This window comes from Montipora capricornis, chromosome 9 (genome assembly GCF_036669925.1).
Source record: "Montipora capricornis isolate CH-2021 chromosome 9, ASM3666992v2, whole genome shotgun sequence".
NCBI lineage: Eukaryota > Metazoa > Cnidaria > Anthozoa > Scleractinia > Acroporidae > Montipora > Montipora capricornis.
In genome coordinates, this window is record NC_090891.1 from 12688683 (window position 1) to 12706182 (window position 17500).

At 39.4% G+C, this 17500-nt stretch overlaps 1 protein-coding gene across 7 annotated transcripts in view; it reads right to left on the reverse strand.

Annotated features, from left to right (window-relative positions):
- The window catches only part of LOC138017033 (ubiquitin carboxyl-terminal hydrolase 15-like), a 167775-nt gene that overhangs the window by 52522 nt on the left and 97753 nt on the right, over nucleotides 1-17500 (reverse strand). For all 7 annotated transcript variants that reach the window (XM_068864243.1, XM_068864241.1, XM_068864242.1 and 4 more), the window contains 3 exons: nucleotides 12815-12925; nucleotides 12193-12306; nucleotides 8975-9058 (listed from right to left, as the gene is read on the reverse strand). In XM_068864243.1, the coding sequence (XP_068720344.1) occupies nucleotides 8975-9058; nucleotides 12193-12306; nucleotides 12815-12925 (309 nt within the window). The remainder of the gene's footprint in view (nucleotides 1-8974; nucleotides 9059-12192; nucleotides 12307-12814; nucleotides 12926-17500) is intronic.

Below are 17500 nucleotides of genomic sequence, written 5' to 3' on the forward strand. Positions count from 1 at the left end.
GAGTAAAATGTATCTTTTGCCAGACTGACGTGAAAAAAGTCGCCTTTAAGCAAGTTCAGACTTTTTAAACATTACAAAAAATTCTTTTGAATGTAGCAAGTGATAGAGGGTTGAGCTGTAGGCTAGCCGGAATGACATGTAGTGATTTAATAGCTGCCAAAGGAAAATATCATCTCAATTACTAGATGCGCTTCCTAACAAACACGGAAAGAAATGCACTGTGTAGTAAAACTGATGATGGCAATAGATGTTTCGAGGAGGTAATGAATTTGCTTAGGGAGAGGCTTTCTCAAGGCCATATTTTGTCCCTCAAAGCTGTTTGAACATATTTTTCTCGCCAACTTGAAGAAAAGTATCAACTCTCGCATGGGGATTACAGGAGCAAAAGACTTAAAGAAAGGATTCAGGCTTTTCTTGGTGAAGATATCGCGTTTGTCCTGTCGTTAAACCCCTCCGAGCCTGACTTAATAGTCTATGCAAATCTAGAGGAAGCTGCTCTGCATTCTCTGCTAACAACTCCTATGAATGAATCAGACTATGACGATCTCAATGGCAATGCCACAGAGGATGTTGATCTGGATGCAGAGTTGTTGAGTTGGCTGTACCGCGTGGCAGTTAAAGTGCATCATGACATCAAGGTCTCGCCGAACCATGCTTGTATTGGAAAAATCAGCAAGGCAAGTGCAGAGGAAATTGTTCCAGAGAGTCTCTTCATGTTGATATCACCGTTGTGCACTAGCTGGCTATCAAGAAGAGTTTCAAGAATTGCACTATCACGTGAACGTATCGCGTATTCAGAGTATATGCCAAGATATAATATTTCTTTCTTCTAGAGGGCACAAGTTAACTCCTAAGCATATTGGAATAGGCCTTACCGTTCACCAGGCAACTAGATCAAAACAACTGGTACAGCTTTTGCACACTGCCGGCTATTCGGTTAATTATGACACTGTCCTCAGAATGGACAATACCATCGCAAATGATGCCCTTGAAAGGTACAAGGAAAGCGGTAACATGTTGGTTCCTGGTAACTTCACTAGAACCACAGATCCTGCAGGCTACACTCGCTCTGCTGTAGATAACATAGACATTACGAAGAGACACTCAGTGGGATGGGCACATTCCATGCGACGCAGGTTGCCGCCTTTCGTTGCAAAGAGGAAGAAGAACCAGCAATGGATATCGAACTGTCTCCTAAGTCAGAAAGGCAACTGGATCTAAAAGTGCCATCAGAACTTCATGAGCTAACCAATTTGTTGTTCGACAACAAGAAACCAGAAGCTGAACTACAGAAGACAGTAGTTTCTGAGTGGTACACACCTGCTAACCGTTTAGCAACTGCTCTAAACAGTTGCTAAAAACAAGATGCTTTTTATCTGTGTCAGAAGGTTCTAGTTCACCTTCTGATTCTCCCTCAGAGGACTGGTTTCCATCAGAGAGCAGGATTTTCTTGCCTTTTGGTAAGTTCCAGTTTGGGTCCTTATACTCATCATCAAAGTCATCATTATAGACTTCCTTGTCATTAAAGTCATTGTCAATGTTATTTTCAACAGGCGGGTCAACTTCAATTTCTGTATAAGGGGTAAGTGAATCTTCATTAACACCATAGGTAGGGTACACCACGGGGACAGACATTGAATAGTGAAACTTGCTTGAGTTTTTACTTGAGAACTTCCATTACTTGAATTATCTGAAGCCACTGTAGTGGGTACATCAACACTGACAAGTATGATGGGATCAAAAAAGCATTGAGTTGCTGTGTCAGACAGCGATCGGCACTCCTAAAACCTTGAAACTGAAGGTGGAGCATTGTGAGGGGCAATGTATTCCAGTAATTCCATGTTTGATTCAGACTCTTGTGCCTGAGTGAGTGTACTTTGGGCAGGAGTACTCAGACCATTATCAGTTTCAACAGTTCTGTAACTGCCTGTAGTAGAGCGAAAGGATTCCTCGATGAGTATAAATAAGTGCTTGTGATGCATTCAATATACCCAGATACAACAAGCAGTTAATTGCGTGTAATTCACACTTCGGGTGTATGTGGGAAACGAAATAATAATAATACCTCCAACTTAATTTCGGCATTTTGATCGATTTATTTGTTTAAACAAAATATACATAGAAATACAGTCCATCAATGTATTTCTATTTTTCTTTCGTCTCTGCATCAACATAATAACAGTTAAGGCGCATGTTTCATGCCCCGTTTTTATTTCAATTGTCACACGTCTTAAAGTAATGTGGAAGCCAGCTTGCTATAACTAAATTAAGAGCTTTAACGCATTCAAAAGATAGCGGAAGATAGTGGTATTTTAGTAGCGGTAAGTCGCATACGAATGCTTTACTTTGTACTGAATGATTGAAATAACTATTCTTGAAGAAGAACGATAAACAAAATACACTAACTTCTTCGTGGCTTCGACGTCGAAGACAATTTTTGCTAGACAGCCTCTGCCTCTTCGCCGGAGGATGAAAGCAGAACTCCATTGGTATAGCATCCTCCTTCAGTCTCCGTTTGCACTTTACTCCAGTGATCTCCGCATGTAAATTGACTTCAAAACTTTCTGCTGAAAAATGCTCGCTACAAACATAGCAGTTCTCAAGTGGAGGCATATTAGTCCTTCTTATCCGTTCCAGCCATGCTTTCTGCCGCTGACTATCTCGAGGCAACTTATAGTAACTAATGCCGTTGCTTTTGGCTGAGTAATTAATACATCCAGGAACACAGCAGTTTACCATATTGAGCTAGGATGTAAATGTAACTAGACAATTGTCAGAAAATTAGCGCCTTAAAAATTTTAAAGTACACGAACGTACGAAGACAAGGTGCCGCAGAGAAGAAAACATCAAAACTCCCGCTAAACTTTGACGATATGATGTCACAGCCAACTGCTGGTCAATACAACGCCGCTCAAAAAGCGTCCAAGATGGCGGAAATCTAAACTCGATTTTCTGCTCCTCTTTAGCCAAAATATATAGGGGACGAAGGACAAGAAAACTAAACAACAAGAAAACTAAACAGGTAGTCAAAATGGAACCCTCCGTAACTGCCCTTTTCTCTGAAAAAAGTTCATTTTTACACCGGAGTTCCCCTTTAAAGGAAAGTTGTGGAATCGAGTAATACGTGCTCACAAGCTAAGTTATGAAGCACTGTGGAGGGTTTTGTGGTCCATGTTAATGAAGTGGGCGAAAGACAGGACACATTGGCCACCGAGTTTACAACTGGGAACGACGATGATGCATTAGTAGATGCCTTAACTACCAGTGAGCTTGTTAATGAAGTTGGACAAGCTGCACATATCATCAAAGCTTTTGATGCCACACATGATGACAACCCCACATTCTGTTACTGGAAACAATACATGAAACTGGTGTCCATCTTACAGAGGTTTATGCGTGCGATCTGGGAAGTGGGATCTGTACCTCTCTTCATTCTCTGAAACGCTACCCTATTTTGCGGCTTTCGACCACTTGAATTACACTAGATGGGGACTCATATTCCTTGCAGACATGAAGATGCTTCCGCAGACTGCCCCTGAGGTCCAGCAGGCATTTGAGAATGGCAACGGTCACAGAGAAGACGGCCAGCACCTTGAATCAAATTCCAGACGACTAAGCACTGGAGCATGTAAACAAACCTGGAAAGGACAGACTCGGCTCGAGATCGCTGGTGTCTTACCCACAATAAGCGCATCAAGCTGTCAGAAGACACCAAAGAGATGTTTAACGTCTTAGTAAGAGAATGTACTAGTGCCAAAGATCTGGGAAAAGCCAGAATGCGACAAGATGCTGAGGATGTAGCTAAGCTGGAGGCGCAGTTTACGAAATAGGAGGTCTTCCGATGTACGTCTGCCTTAGTTGTAGTTACCACTGGAGATGTGGCAAGTAACGCCATTAAACAAGATCTACTTGGCGTTGAGGAAATTGGTAAGAAAGTCATCAAGGAGTTCGTTGAAACCAGGCTAATCAAGAAAGACACAAAGTTCCATGACACCCTAAAGCAACAGAAGATGAAAAGCTTTGAGACACTACACTGTACCAGTGTCAGTTGATAAGAGCAAGACCATCGCTATGAAAACAGACAAAGATCTCTTGAGAAGGGTTATATTAGCCTTGGAATCCCGTCGTGATGTAGATGTGAATGTTGCTTCAAAGCGAGCTTGCTCGAGTCTGAAAGTCACTTGATACCCTAGATGCAACACTGATTGGAGGGAGGAGGAGGGGTATGTTATTAACAGCTTTGATGCGCTTCACTTGCTGTTCAAGCGAAGTGTTACAACTATTTATGACTGAGATTGTCTGGGTGTTGAATGACGCAATTCAGATAACAAAAAGCGTCATTACTAATGTGTTCTGTAGCGGTTACTTTCATGGGAGTTTCGCAATTAAAATATGTCGAAGTATGTTTAGTTACTTTCAAAATTCATAGAAAGAGTTGACTTGTTGCTAAAAGGAAACTGAGATATCTTGTAAATTTACGGACGAAAAGCTGCACAAGGGTAATGGCCTTTCATTGAACCCTGTTTCGATATTAAACGTCACACTACCAAGAGCTTTTTACTGAAGCCACCTTAAATTGAAGGACTTTCCAATCGTTAAGCCACTGATTTTTGTGATATTTCAACAGCAATGGTTGAAAGAATTTCCAAAGAAAATAGGACCACTCCCGCGTGTTCGAAAACTTCCTGAAAAAGAGGGCGTAAGTTCAAGCTAAGTAATAGACTGAGAAGGCACCTCATTCGCTGTGTCAGATTCCTGCAAAAAAAGAGACGGGACTATTGCCTGTAAAAGAATAGACACTGTGACATAATCATCCGAAAAGAGTGGTGGTGGTATCAAGTATTAGTTATTACTTTAACTCGTTTTCAGCTCTATAGTGTACAACAGTAAATTTTCTCTTTTTGGTGTGTAAGTACACTCTTACACCGGTGGAGTATGTAGAAAAAAGGTTGTTGGTTTCATCATAAGGTTGCATTGCAAGTACTATTTTAAACAATTTGTCTTTGTACTTTATTTTACTTAACAATCAATTGCCTTGTTGTCTTGCCTTTCAATATGTATTGAAATTATAGCTCTGCAAAGAGAAAGTTATATTTACCGGTATATTCCCTTACATAAAAGACTCCACCCATTGACTTGTAGACAACAGCACCATTGTGATCACGGTACATCATCACCGTTTTTTCCAAAAGTATTCATGCTCCTTTTAAATCAGTCTTCTTTGCCCCATTGTTTACTAGAAAATAAGCACTAGAACACAACTTAGCAATAGGAAAATTTTCAAGCCATTGGCAGCCCTTTTTTCCTTCAAAATCTCAACGGTACACCATGGTGATCCCTTGTCAGTAAATTAATTACAGTCTACTGAAACTATTTAGCAATGAACGGATCACTGTGGTGTACCGTTGCAAATAGGCATAAGAAAGGCCCTGTTGCGATTTCTACTAATTGTGCTTACAAGTAGTAGAAACTACTAGTTTAGAACGATTAAACTTCCTAGTTTTCTCAAAACATAATGCCAAAATTAAGATAAAAAGGATGGCGATCCGTCAATGGTACACCGGTGGCTCACTTGGTTGAGCACCAGGATGTCACGTGGGAGGTTGTGAGTTCAACTCCAGCCGGACCAACACTCAGGGTCTTTAAATAACTGAGGAGAAAGTGCTGCCTTTGTAATTACATCTGCAAATAGTTAGACTCTCTAGTCTTCTTGAACAAGGACGATAAGCCGGAGGTTCCGTCTCACAACCCTTCAATGTTCGTAATCCTGTGGGACGTAAAAGAACCCGCACACTTCCAAAGAGTAGGGCATGTAGTTCCCGGTGTTGTGGTCTGTCTTCTGTGGTGTATCATGAATGGGAGGGTAAAATGGTGGTTAACCTATTGTTGATTCCACCATGTATGTATTCATACTTAATCAGTAAATAAATAAATAAATAAACAATCCCGTGTAACCCAAACAGGAGCAGAGTTTACGACTGGGGATAGACTAGTTCAGGAAAACAAACACTCGCAAACAAACACCCATCATTCCAGTCTTTTTTATCATTACACCTGCACAGACAAAGGAACGTTCCCCCTCAGCGGTACAGAAGATAGGCATATCATAGGCGTATACCCGCATATGCAATGGTCTTGGGTGCTCGCAGGTGAACCTCATGACATTTCAATAGTAACATCAAACCATGCCACAAGATGATAATTTAGAAATACGACTTCCGCCGCTTTTGTACCTATCCTGCGAAGGTTGCACTGGTCGGGTTGCAAAATGAGTTATAAATATATGTCAGAGGACTTAAAAGAAACGTTTTGCCTCAATTCGGTGACCCTTTCAAATGCAAGATGCGGTATTTTCCTCTACTTTTTTTCAATTAGATTTGGACTAATGGGTCGGAGTGCAAAAACCAACAGGTAAATGCAACATTGATTGGAGGGAGGAGGAGGGGTACGTTATTAACAGCTTAACATACGGAGGGGTTGGCGCAGTGGTAAGATGTCTGCCTTCCAACCCTGAGGTCCCAGGTTCCATTCCCAGTTCTGCCAAGACTGGAATATTTGGCGACCTTCCTTCCCGCTAAAGTTCACTCAGCTTTCCATCCTTCTGAGGTCGGTAAAATGAGTACCAGCATGCATGGACTGCTTAGAAGCGGCTGCTATTTGCGCCTGTATATGCTTCCAGTCCGCTGGGGGTAAATTGATCATTGTAAAGCGCCTTTGAGACGTTAGTGATAAGGGCGCTATATAAATGCACCACTTTACTTTACTTTACTTTGGTGCACTTCACTTGCTGTTCAAGCGAAGTGTTACAACTATTTATGACCAAGATTGTAGCTCGTTTGCTCTCGACTGAAATCAGGGAGAGTTACAGTGCGCCTCCTGGGCGAGAGCTGGTGATCAATGGAGGCTTCAAGGATACCCTGAATATGTGGTCATCTGACACATCATGACAAGATATAAGAGAGCTTGCATCAGATCATGAGGAGGCAGACACTACAATAGAACTGCATGCCCCAGACGCAGCAGTAAGAGGGTACAAGCAAGTCAAGATTTTGTGTCGTGATACAGACGTTCTTGTCCTCCTTTTGGTACACCGAGAGCAGCTTTGTCAAGAAATGTGGATGTTTGCGGGTACATCAAGACAAAGGCGTTACATACAGCCAGCAAACTTTCAGACCATGGTATGGAATAAAGCGCTAGAACAATGTCCTTCTCTCCCAAAGCCTTAAGAGAGCAGATGGTACTACAGTGAAGGCCTTCTGAAGCCATAGTTAATGGTGTGAGAAGAAGATGGATGCTATATAAACCGACGCTGCACTTGTCTTCAACTATCTCTTTGCTGTTCCAAGGCATGTAAATGTAGTGACAGGTGCAGAAACGACAGGACCACTGCAGCAGAGGTGAACGAAGCATGACCTATAACTTTGATAAGGTGGAAGTCACATGGTGGTCTTGTGTAATATAAGATACTTTGCTTATGGTTTATAACCTTGTATTTCTAGCTTAAACTGTGCGTCCAAATAGAAGAAAGTTCAGTCTTTTTACATGAGAAATCGTAATTCATGGGAAATGTTACATAGGTTGGAAACGTAATAGAATGAATGAAAATAGAATGATCTCATTACATCACGTGACCCATCATAGCTGATCACCTACAGTTGTATTGCATTTTTGTGTTTTTGTTGGATGTGTAAATCGAAATGAGAAACGTCAGTAAGTTGAAAACTGTCTTTAAGGAAAGTGTGAATACAGCATCTTTCATGCTTTAAAATTGATTTTATTAGAAAGCCACGAGACTCGTCATAACTGGTCACATGACGCATTTTATCTCTCACACTACTGTCTACCGAGCTCTAAACGTCAAGTAGCAAAGATTCAGCTATTTCCCCATCGTATTGTACACTTTTTATTGGCTTTATATAAATGTTACAGTTCAGCCTCATTTTCAGGCTGCAGGAGAATTTTCATTGCGAACGTGTGGTGGTACAGTAACACAGAGCTGTATTATTGTCAACTGAGCTGCGTTTTGTCTTCCAGGAGATTCAAGTTATCTTTGCGTAAAATGTAGCTCAAATAGTTCACGATTTTGTTTTTGTGCTGTATATCATTATAGTGCAAAGGTAGATGTGTTAGCTAAATAGCCCCCTGACAAGACATGTGGTTACTAGTAAAATACTAAACCCAGAAAGATTGAAGACAATAAAAGGGAATGGAGAAACATTGGCTTTGAGGCTGATATGCTGATCATGTCCAAGTTCCCTTACAACTTGTTTTTCACCACAGGGTCAACCGTGCACTCAGAGCTTCTGACAGCTTCTAAGACAAAAGGTCACTAAAGTTAACCCTGTCAAGCGGGGTTAGTATTTGGAAGGGTGACCACAAAATATATGACTCGTCAGAAACATAGGACAGAAAATTCTATTTTTTATGTTCGTGAGTTATGTACGCACTGCGGGCCTATTGTCACCAAAGACTTACACTCTTACACTCGTACAACCCGGTGCACTACCACAAAAACCCGCTTAATGACAGATATCATAACATTATGAGTGGGCAACAGCACAATTCTTAATCAGGATGGCAAGACGAAGATTTTAAGCTATGTTGCCTGCTTATACTTAAAATGTTTACCGGAAATCGTTTTTTGGCGAGCTGCCTCCTGGCTACTTCTGAAATAATCAAAACTGGACAAATTCAATGACTGCTCTTGTTTCACAAGACTAATGACGGTTCACTGCTTTTGTTGCAATCCTCTTGTCAAGATCAGCCAACTACACGACTGCACAAAACACAGTGCTTCTGAAAAATGCCTTCCCACCAAAATGAAAACCAGACCAAATTTGGTCATAAAGAGTGAGCTTTAACTATCAAGTTTTGCACTGAGTATGGTATTTGCAAAATATTAAACTATTATAACCCTTTAAAAAGTACATGTGTATGTTCATTGCCTCGTGTGTTTAAATGATAAAAAATGTACCTTTTCTTTAGGAATTCTGCTCTCTTTTGACAACACATCAAGTAAGTCAGCAATATTCCCCATCTTAGGCACAGTTAATTTATACTGTGAAAAGAAAAAAACAAAGGGTTCCTCTGAGTCTTTTGATTAGAAACTACGAGGAACATCTTAAGGTTAATCATTTATAGCTCAATGAAACAGTGCTCAAAATATAAAAAAAAATCAAGGCTGTTCCTATTTCAAAAGCCTCACAACAAAACCTGTTACAATCTTACAAAATTGAATCCCTGTAAAGGTTGGACTATAGCATTTCAACACAATTATTGTTGGCTCTTCACTGTGATGAAAAAATGTTATCTTAACACAAAGTAAACTTCAGTAGTACCATATTGCTCAAGAGATAAGAATTCAATACCAAAAGAGATTATAACTTGTAAATAACTGCGGTTGTACATTGTAAGTATTGAATGGCAAGTTCATTTATCAATGGCAATGCATTCCAGTGCAATCTCCATGTATTTGTCTGATGATCTCACCTCTATCATGAAAAAAAAAAACCCACTGTACTCCCTCTGTGCATACCGGTAACTCCAGTCAACTCAGGTAATGGCTGCACGCACACCAAGTTCAAGTTTCAAGTTTATTCAAGTTCAAGTTCAAGTTAAGGTGATTCCTTAGTAATAGAAGCTGTCGTAAGATTTTCTCTAAACTTTTCTTGATTGTTCCCTACATTCTGGCGACTCAAAATGTGCAATTACAAAAATAGGTCACCAAGCTTGTTTGGGAGATATAGCTTGCTCAAGTTACTCAATTAATCAGCGCTACTTCATCTATCAAAGACAAGTTTGTTCCATCGGTTCACGCTACGTTTTGCAGGAACAGGAAGCACAGCTTTGACTTAATTCTTTAAATAACAAAACAGGTGTATTGCATTGTTCAAAAGGAATAATTTCATGTTTGTTTTATGGCACAGGCACACGTCTTGAAAAGGCACTAACCACAAATATTCCTCGGGTGATTGATCTCGAGGAGACAATTTTGTGTCCACGGGTGATGGCTGCAAATACTATTTTCCCTGTAACTTTTTTTTCTGACGTAATTTTTTCACAGCACAAACAGGAGGAGTAAGAGATTAAAATTATGCCAAAAAAAAGTTAGGCCACCAACCTCGTTTAGGAGAAAACAGAAAGCAAACCAAGCTCGACCCCTAAACAACACGCCTCCCTGATAGCACAGTTTCACTTTCACTCTCAGACTGAAATGACACTTTGGTATCATCAAGGCTATCACTCTACTTTTTGTTTTGTAAGAGTCTAAAAAGTTTCTTGTTTTGTTCTTTACTGCTGTGCTCTGAAAACAGCCATTCTTCTTTCTCGCGAGCTTTCCCGCAAGAAAGGTCGGCATTTTGGTCTGTTTTTGGCCACGTTCAATATATCAATATTCACACATAGCTTTCTTTCTTAATCTTTACGATTAAATTCAAACATTGAGCCATGAAATTTGACACCATACATACATACATACTGAGCCACCAAGCACCGGTGGCTCAGTTGGTTGAGCGTCGGGCTGCCATGTGGGAGGTTGTGAGTTTGACTCCGGCAGGACCAACACTGGGGTCTTAAAATAACTGAGGGGAAAGTGTAACTAAATCTGCAAATGGCTAAGACTTTCAAGTCTTCTCGGATAAGGACTATAAACTGTAGGCGCCGTCTCACAAGCCTTCAATGTTCACAACCCAGTGGGACGTAAAAGAACCCACACACTACAGTACTGTGCAAAAGTAATGCAAGTGAAAGGTGCGAATTTTCATCGAAAAATTCCGCGAAAATTCGAGGGAAAATTCGATGTGTTTCAAGCGATAATTCGCTTTAACAATAGGGGAAATTTCGTTGGGTTTTCAACACCTCACCGAAAATTCGTGATCAATAACACTCTTTCGCCATTAAGTACGCGAAATTTCGCTAAGCACAGAGACGAAGTTCGACAGCGTATTGAGCAAAGTTAATCACGTAATTCATCCCATCGATCGTCATGTAATTTACATGAAATATATTTTGATAACTGTTGTATGAACTTGTTGAATTCGCAGAGCATTTTCGGGAAGAGCGAACAATCGCTCGAAAATTCGCCGCGCATTTTCGGGGAGAGTGAATTATCGTTCGAAAAATCACACCGATTGAAACAATAGGCGTTGCAAAATTGCGGCGAAAAATCAGCGAAATATCGTTTCAAACGAAATTTCCTCGAAAATCACTTGCATTACTTTTGCACAGTACTGTATTCGTAAAGAGTAGGGTATGCAGCTCCCGGTGTTGTGGCCAGGCTCAATTCACTCATTCATGTGCTGGGTGAGATCGCTGATGGACTAATAGCGGTTCCCGGCGGCGCCTATATACATTGTATGCTATATCCGATCTCACCCATAGATCCCTTGTTAATTGAATATGAATTATGAATATGTTAATAGAAAATGCGCTATATAAATTCATTACCATTACCATGAAGCCTCTTAGCCATGCCTGAATATGAATGTGGCCTACGCTGTGTTATGCGCAGAACAGGATGCGCAGTGAAATACTAGGGAATCACCTTAACAGCTAGTTAGAATTTTTGTTGTAGTTAACATTATTAAATGAAATATAATTTCAGATGGTTATAATAATAAACTATCACACGGCAAATAGCATAAACGGCTAATTGAGGCAGCAGAGAGTAAAATAAATACATTATGTATGGTATTAATAAGCAAAAATTTATAATAATTAATAAATAAACAAAATAAATACATAAATAAAAAAATACAGGGAGAAAATCAAGAACACTCAACTACAGATCTATAACAATTATCAATAATTAAGATAGTTTGGAAAAATAATTAAAACTCATGCATAGGAGACCTACTCAAATTCAACCATAGGCTGGCTCACACGAGCCTTGATTTTCTAATGGTCAAGCACACTTTTTATTTTACCAAAAACTGGTCGTCATGTAAACTCTCTGGTCATCTCAGATAACCGGACGACTGCTAATTTCAAGCACTGGTGAAATTGAAGTATTTCATTGTCCTAATGCCACTTTGAGGAGTCGGTTGGTGGACAGTATGTTATGAAGAACGTTACTTGTAATGAGAAATATTATCTTTATACTTGATGCTTACAAACTAAGTTCTAAAGCAGAGAAGGAGAGAAAGGACTAATGCCTTGACATGGTACGGATTCTCACACTGTTATCAAGCTTACCAGGATTGGTTTCTGAAAAGGGTCTTTTCGAACAAGAAACACATCAAGGCTTCTCTCCTTTTTGACTGGCAGTGGCAGGGAAAGGTAGCAGAATGGATCAAATGTCACAGAAACCTTGATCAGTGAAGAAAACATATTGTATATCAAAATTCCTGTATAATATATATATTTTTGGGTGAGATGGAAAAAGGAGTTGTCCTATCCACATCAATAGGATGAAACAATACTAATAGAAAATTATGTCAAATGTACTGACTCCTCACCTTTAAAGGCGAGATACAGTCCATAATCTCAATTCTTTAAGTTTCCCTCATTTTACTGATTACCACCTGATGACTGCAGTGTACATGTACCGTTCCAATAGAGAAGTCATGTAATGACATGTAGTTAATGTGTGTGAGGGCCTCCCATGTTCGTTTGGGGCTGCAACTGATGCTTTTTAACCCACTGACCCCTGGACCAGCCCCCCACTCCTACATGTAGGAGTCAATGGGTTATAAGAAAGGAATGGTTAATTAATTAAAAGCACTGCCTGTAATCAAAACTGTAAAAGACTTTAAGGAATTGTTCCAGTCAAGTGTCAAACCTGAGCTAACCCACCAAAATTCTGTGTTTAACTAACCTTCTTGCAGTCTGGACAAACCAGAGTGGATTTAAAAAGACCATGAAATGTCTCCACAATAACAGAGTTGTTTCTTTGCAGGTGATTTTCCCAGGATTCATTGGCAACAGTCTGAAATATAAAATAACTGCAATGTTACTTACGTATACCTAATGAAAAATAGCCAAAATAATGACAATCAACAATATTTCATCCTCATTCTACATAATAAATTGCATTTACAAGTTTCTGATAATGCTGTCAGTATTGGATTACTTAATCAGGCCAATTTATGATATGGCATCCACATATTGTGGATTGGAAATGTGGAGATCTGGTGGGATAAAAGCATTGAGACAACCCAGAAAATAGAACATAATTGTCCTGTGTTGTTACTGTGGTGAATCAAGCATCTCAGGAGTGGGTATTTGTCGATTTCTCAGTGACTTGGGATAAAAAGGTGGTGACAAAAAGAGGATAAGAAAATCACCAACTACTCTCCTCCAGCAAAGAAAATGAGGAAGATGCCTTGGGTGTGGATGAAGATTGTGCTGTTGGTGGTTGGATGTTCAGATGTGGTGTCTGGTCACTAGGAGGGTTTTTTGAGAGTTTTTGGGATTCTGGGTGTGCTGGGAGGAATGTAGGCCACTGCTCTGGGACCTCCAGAAGACCCAGGTCTGGGGCCGAAGCAAAGCAGTGTTTACGGCTGCTGATTGAGCCAGTTTTTTTGCGTTTGAACTGGGACCGGCAACATGCCGTACGGACGTGCTTTCTAACTGTCGGCACGCAATGGGTTTCTATGCCTAGTTTCCTGATCCTGAGATATTGCAAATGTCGTCTTAACATTTCTTCGATCGAACGCTTTAACTTTTTAGTGTTAGAACGATTTTCTTTGCATGGGAAATAAGCGAAAAAAGGGATCAAGCTCGTCAGCCAACAAAGAAGAAGCCATGGCGAGTGATCTTAAAGGCTCCATCGACTCCTTAAAAAAGGCTATGGAGGACGGCTTCGCTAGTTTACGTGAGGAAGTGACCAGACTACGCAAGGACTTTAAAAACGAAACCGAAGCGATTAAGGTCCAACTTCAAAACGACATGAAACTCAAAACAACATGGACACTTTAAAAGAGAAGACCGAAAACAATTCAAAGGAAATAAAGACTGGGAGGGACGTTTTGAACAAGAAAATTGAAGTCTTAGAAAATAGACTGAATGCTGAAACAGAGAACAACATTAAGCTGGAACTGTATACGAGGCGGGAGAATCTGAGGTTCAACAACATAACGGAGATTGAGAAAGAAGATTGCAAGACTTTAATACACAGAGTTATTCAGAACGAAATGGATATCGATACCTCGGACATAAAGCTCTACGCTGTGCACAGAGTGGGTGTAAAGCAAGAGGGTAGATGGAGACCTATCATTGCACGTTTCATTAGTTGTCAGGATAGAGATTTAATATGGCAAAACATGGTAAGATTAAAAATTCGGATAACTATCCCGATGCTTATATAACTGAGGACTTCGCGAGAGCAATACAGCTAGAGAGAAAAACTTTAATTACAGCTATGATGAAGGCAAGAGTAAGCACAGGACTTCCAGATGCAAAAGTTGTTGGGCGTTTTCTCATCATCAATAATGAAAGATAGGACCACAACCATATTCTGGAATATTTAAAATAATATAGATAATTATATTAAGTCAACATTTCTCTTTTTTTCCCTTTTGTTAAGACATCAAAGAATCAAGAATTGCATGATATGCAAATTTTTACTAAAAGGCTAACGTACCCTTTCAAACACAATCCTTCTGGGACTTAACTTACCTGGAATAGCTTATTTTAATGTGTTGTATTGTAACTGTTTTTTCTTCTTTAGTGACTCCTTTTGTAAGGCGTATGTTTAATCTTGTTTTTGTTGACAGACAAGACATTCAGCTAGTATTTTGTTACATTGCTCCCAAAAAAAAAACCCCGTACTATTCCAAAAATGAATATAAAAATAAGTTCATTTAATGTTCGCGGTATGGGAGACAAACTGAAACGAAGAGAAACATTTAACTGGCTAAGAACAAAAAATTTTCATATTCATCTTCTTCAAGAGGTGCACTGCAGTACCAATACAACATCTTTGTGGTAATCAGAATGGGGTTTCAAATCAATTTTTAGCTGCCTCTCCAGCGCTAGGGGTGGTGTTGCTATCCTGTTTAACAACAACTTCTCATTTGAAATTTTGCGGATCTACTCAGACACAAACCGCAGATTCATTATTTGCGATATCAAAACTGAAGATAAATGTATCACCTTGGCAAACTTATATGCCCCCAACAATGACGAACCTAGATTCTTTCAAGATTTCTTTGTCCACGTAGATGATTTTCAATGCGATCATCTAATATTACGCGGCGACTTCAACCTTGCCCGGCGGCCGCTACAAAACACACACCATTTCAGTCAAAAACATTGATGAACTAAATCTTATTGATGTGTGGCGGGTTTTAAATCCTGATATTCTTCGATACACATGACACCAAAAAAAACCCGGAAATTCACTGCAGACTATATTTTTTTTCTAGTAAGTCAAAGCTTAATGTGCTATGTAATAGAAGCTGACATTACAATGGGTTTTAAAACAGACCACTCTATGATAGTAATCAATGTAGCACTCCATTCAAATGAGCAGGGACCTGGCTATTGGAAATTGAACACTTCTTTTCTTGGTAATTAAAAATGTGCACGACGAATACAAGCATGACAACGTGAACCCTGACCCTGCTGTGGGAAGTAATTAAACTGAAAATCCAGGAGCAATCTTTAAAGTATGCAGCCAATAAAAAGAAATGTATGACAAGAACGGAAGAAGAACTAGAGAAGAATATTAACATACTACAAAAAATGTTACAGACAAATAGCTCCGAAAATCAAGAAAAGATGAAGGCTTTCAGGGAACTGGAGGTCAAAAAAGCTGAATTAGAGAAAATAATTGAGTATACAACTAAAGGTGACAGCTTGCGAGCTAAGAGCAGATGGCATAATGAAGGGGAAAAAACACAAAATGTTTCCTAAATCTTGAGAAAAGACATTGCAGGAATGGTGTAATAAGCCAATTAAAACTTGGAAAAAATGTCTTTGTAACGAAGGACAAAGAGATTTTAAGTGAATGTGAAACGTTTTATAAAAACCTCTATACAGTAAGTCAACTATTGATACTCGGCACCTTCAGATGGACGGTAATTTCTTCGGCGACCTTAAGGATAAAACTTTCGATCCAGACGAAAAGGAAAAAAGTGAAGGTCCACTGACTAAACCAGAATGCCTGGAGTCATTGAAATCTATGGCCCCTGATAAATCACCTGGAACAGATGGCATTGCAGAATTTTATAAAGTCTTTTGGCGAGACATTGCTGACGACTTACTGGATGCAATTAACTATGGCTTTGAGAAAGGACAACTTTCAATGTCGCAAAGGAGAGGAATAATCAAATTAATACCTAAAAAGGATGCAGAACTCAACCAGGTAAAAAACTGGCGTCCCATTACTTTACTTAATTGTGACTATAAGATAGCAGCTAAAGCAATTGCAAACAGGGTTAAGAAAGCTCTTCCAAAGCTGATAAATAACGATCAAACTGGATTTATGAAGAATATCAGGCTAATTGATGGCGTCATAAAGTTGCAGCGACAAAAAATATTCCAGGTTTACTACTCTTTTTAGATTTTGAAAAAGCCTTCGACACAGTGAAATGGGCCTTCATTCAAAAACGCTTCAACATTTCAATTTTGGCCCTTCTTTGGTGAACTGCATTAATACTTTTTACAATAACTCTGAAAGCTGTGTCTTAAACAATGGCTGGTCTTCAAATTTCTTTAAACTAGAAAGAGGAGTCAGGCAGGGATGTCCCTTATCACCATATCTTTTTATCCTTTGCGTAGAGATTTTAGCTGAAAAAGTAAGGACCTGTCAAAACATAAAAGGAATTAAGGTTTTTGGACAAGAAATCAAAATCAGCCAATATGCAGATGATACTACTCTTATCTTAGATGGTTCAAATGAAGCCTTCACGTCCTCTTTGCAGGTTCTGGATGATTTCAGGAAAATTTCAGGTTTAAAATTAAATGACAAGAAAACAGAGGTCCTCTGGATAGGAGCTACATGTAACAAAGGGAGTGGGGTCATTCTCAGTGCAGAAAAAGACTTTAAATGGGTTAAGAAAAAAGTAAAAGCTTTAGGTGTCTGGTTTTCAACTAACCCAGAAGACGTCACGGGTGTAAACTTTTCTAAAAAGCAGGTGAAAATAACCAACTGCCTAAGCTGTTGGGAAAACCGACGACTAAGCTTAATTGGGAAAATAACTGTTTTAAAGAGCCTGATTGCCTCTCAACTTGTCTATATCCTGTCGCCCTTGCCAACATAGGAATATATTTTAAATGAAATTAATAAAGCTTTCAATTTTTTATGGAATGGAAAGGGCGACAAGATTAAACGGGACATAATGATAGGGGACTACTCTCAAGGAGGCCTAAGAATGATAGATATACAATCTTTTAACAAAGCACTTAAAACCATGTGGGTCATTAAATATCTTGATGAGTCAAACTTAGGTAAATGGAAACTTTTTTTTGACGAGTTAAAAAATTGCGGTGGTACTGCTGTTTTCAAAGGCAATCTTAAAAAAGAAGATTTACCCAAAATTAAAATATTATCGATGTC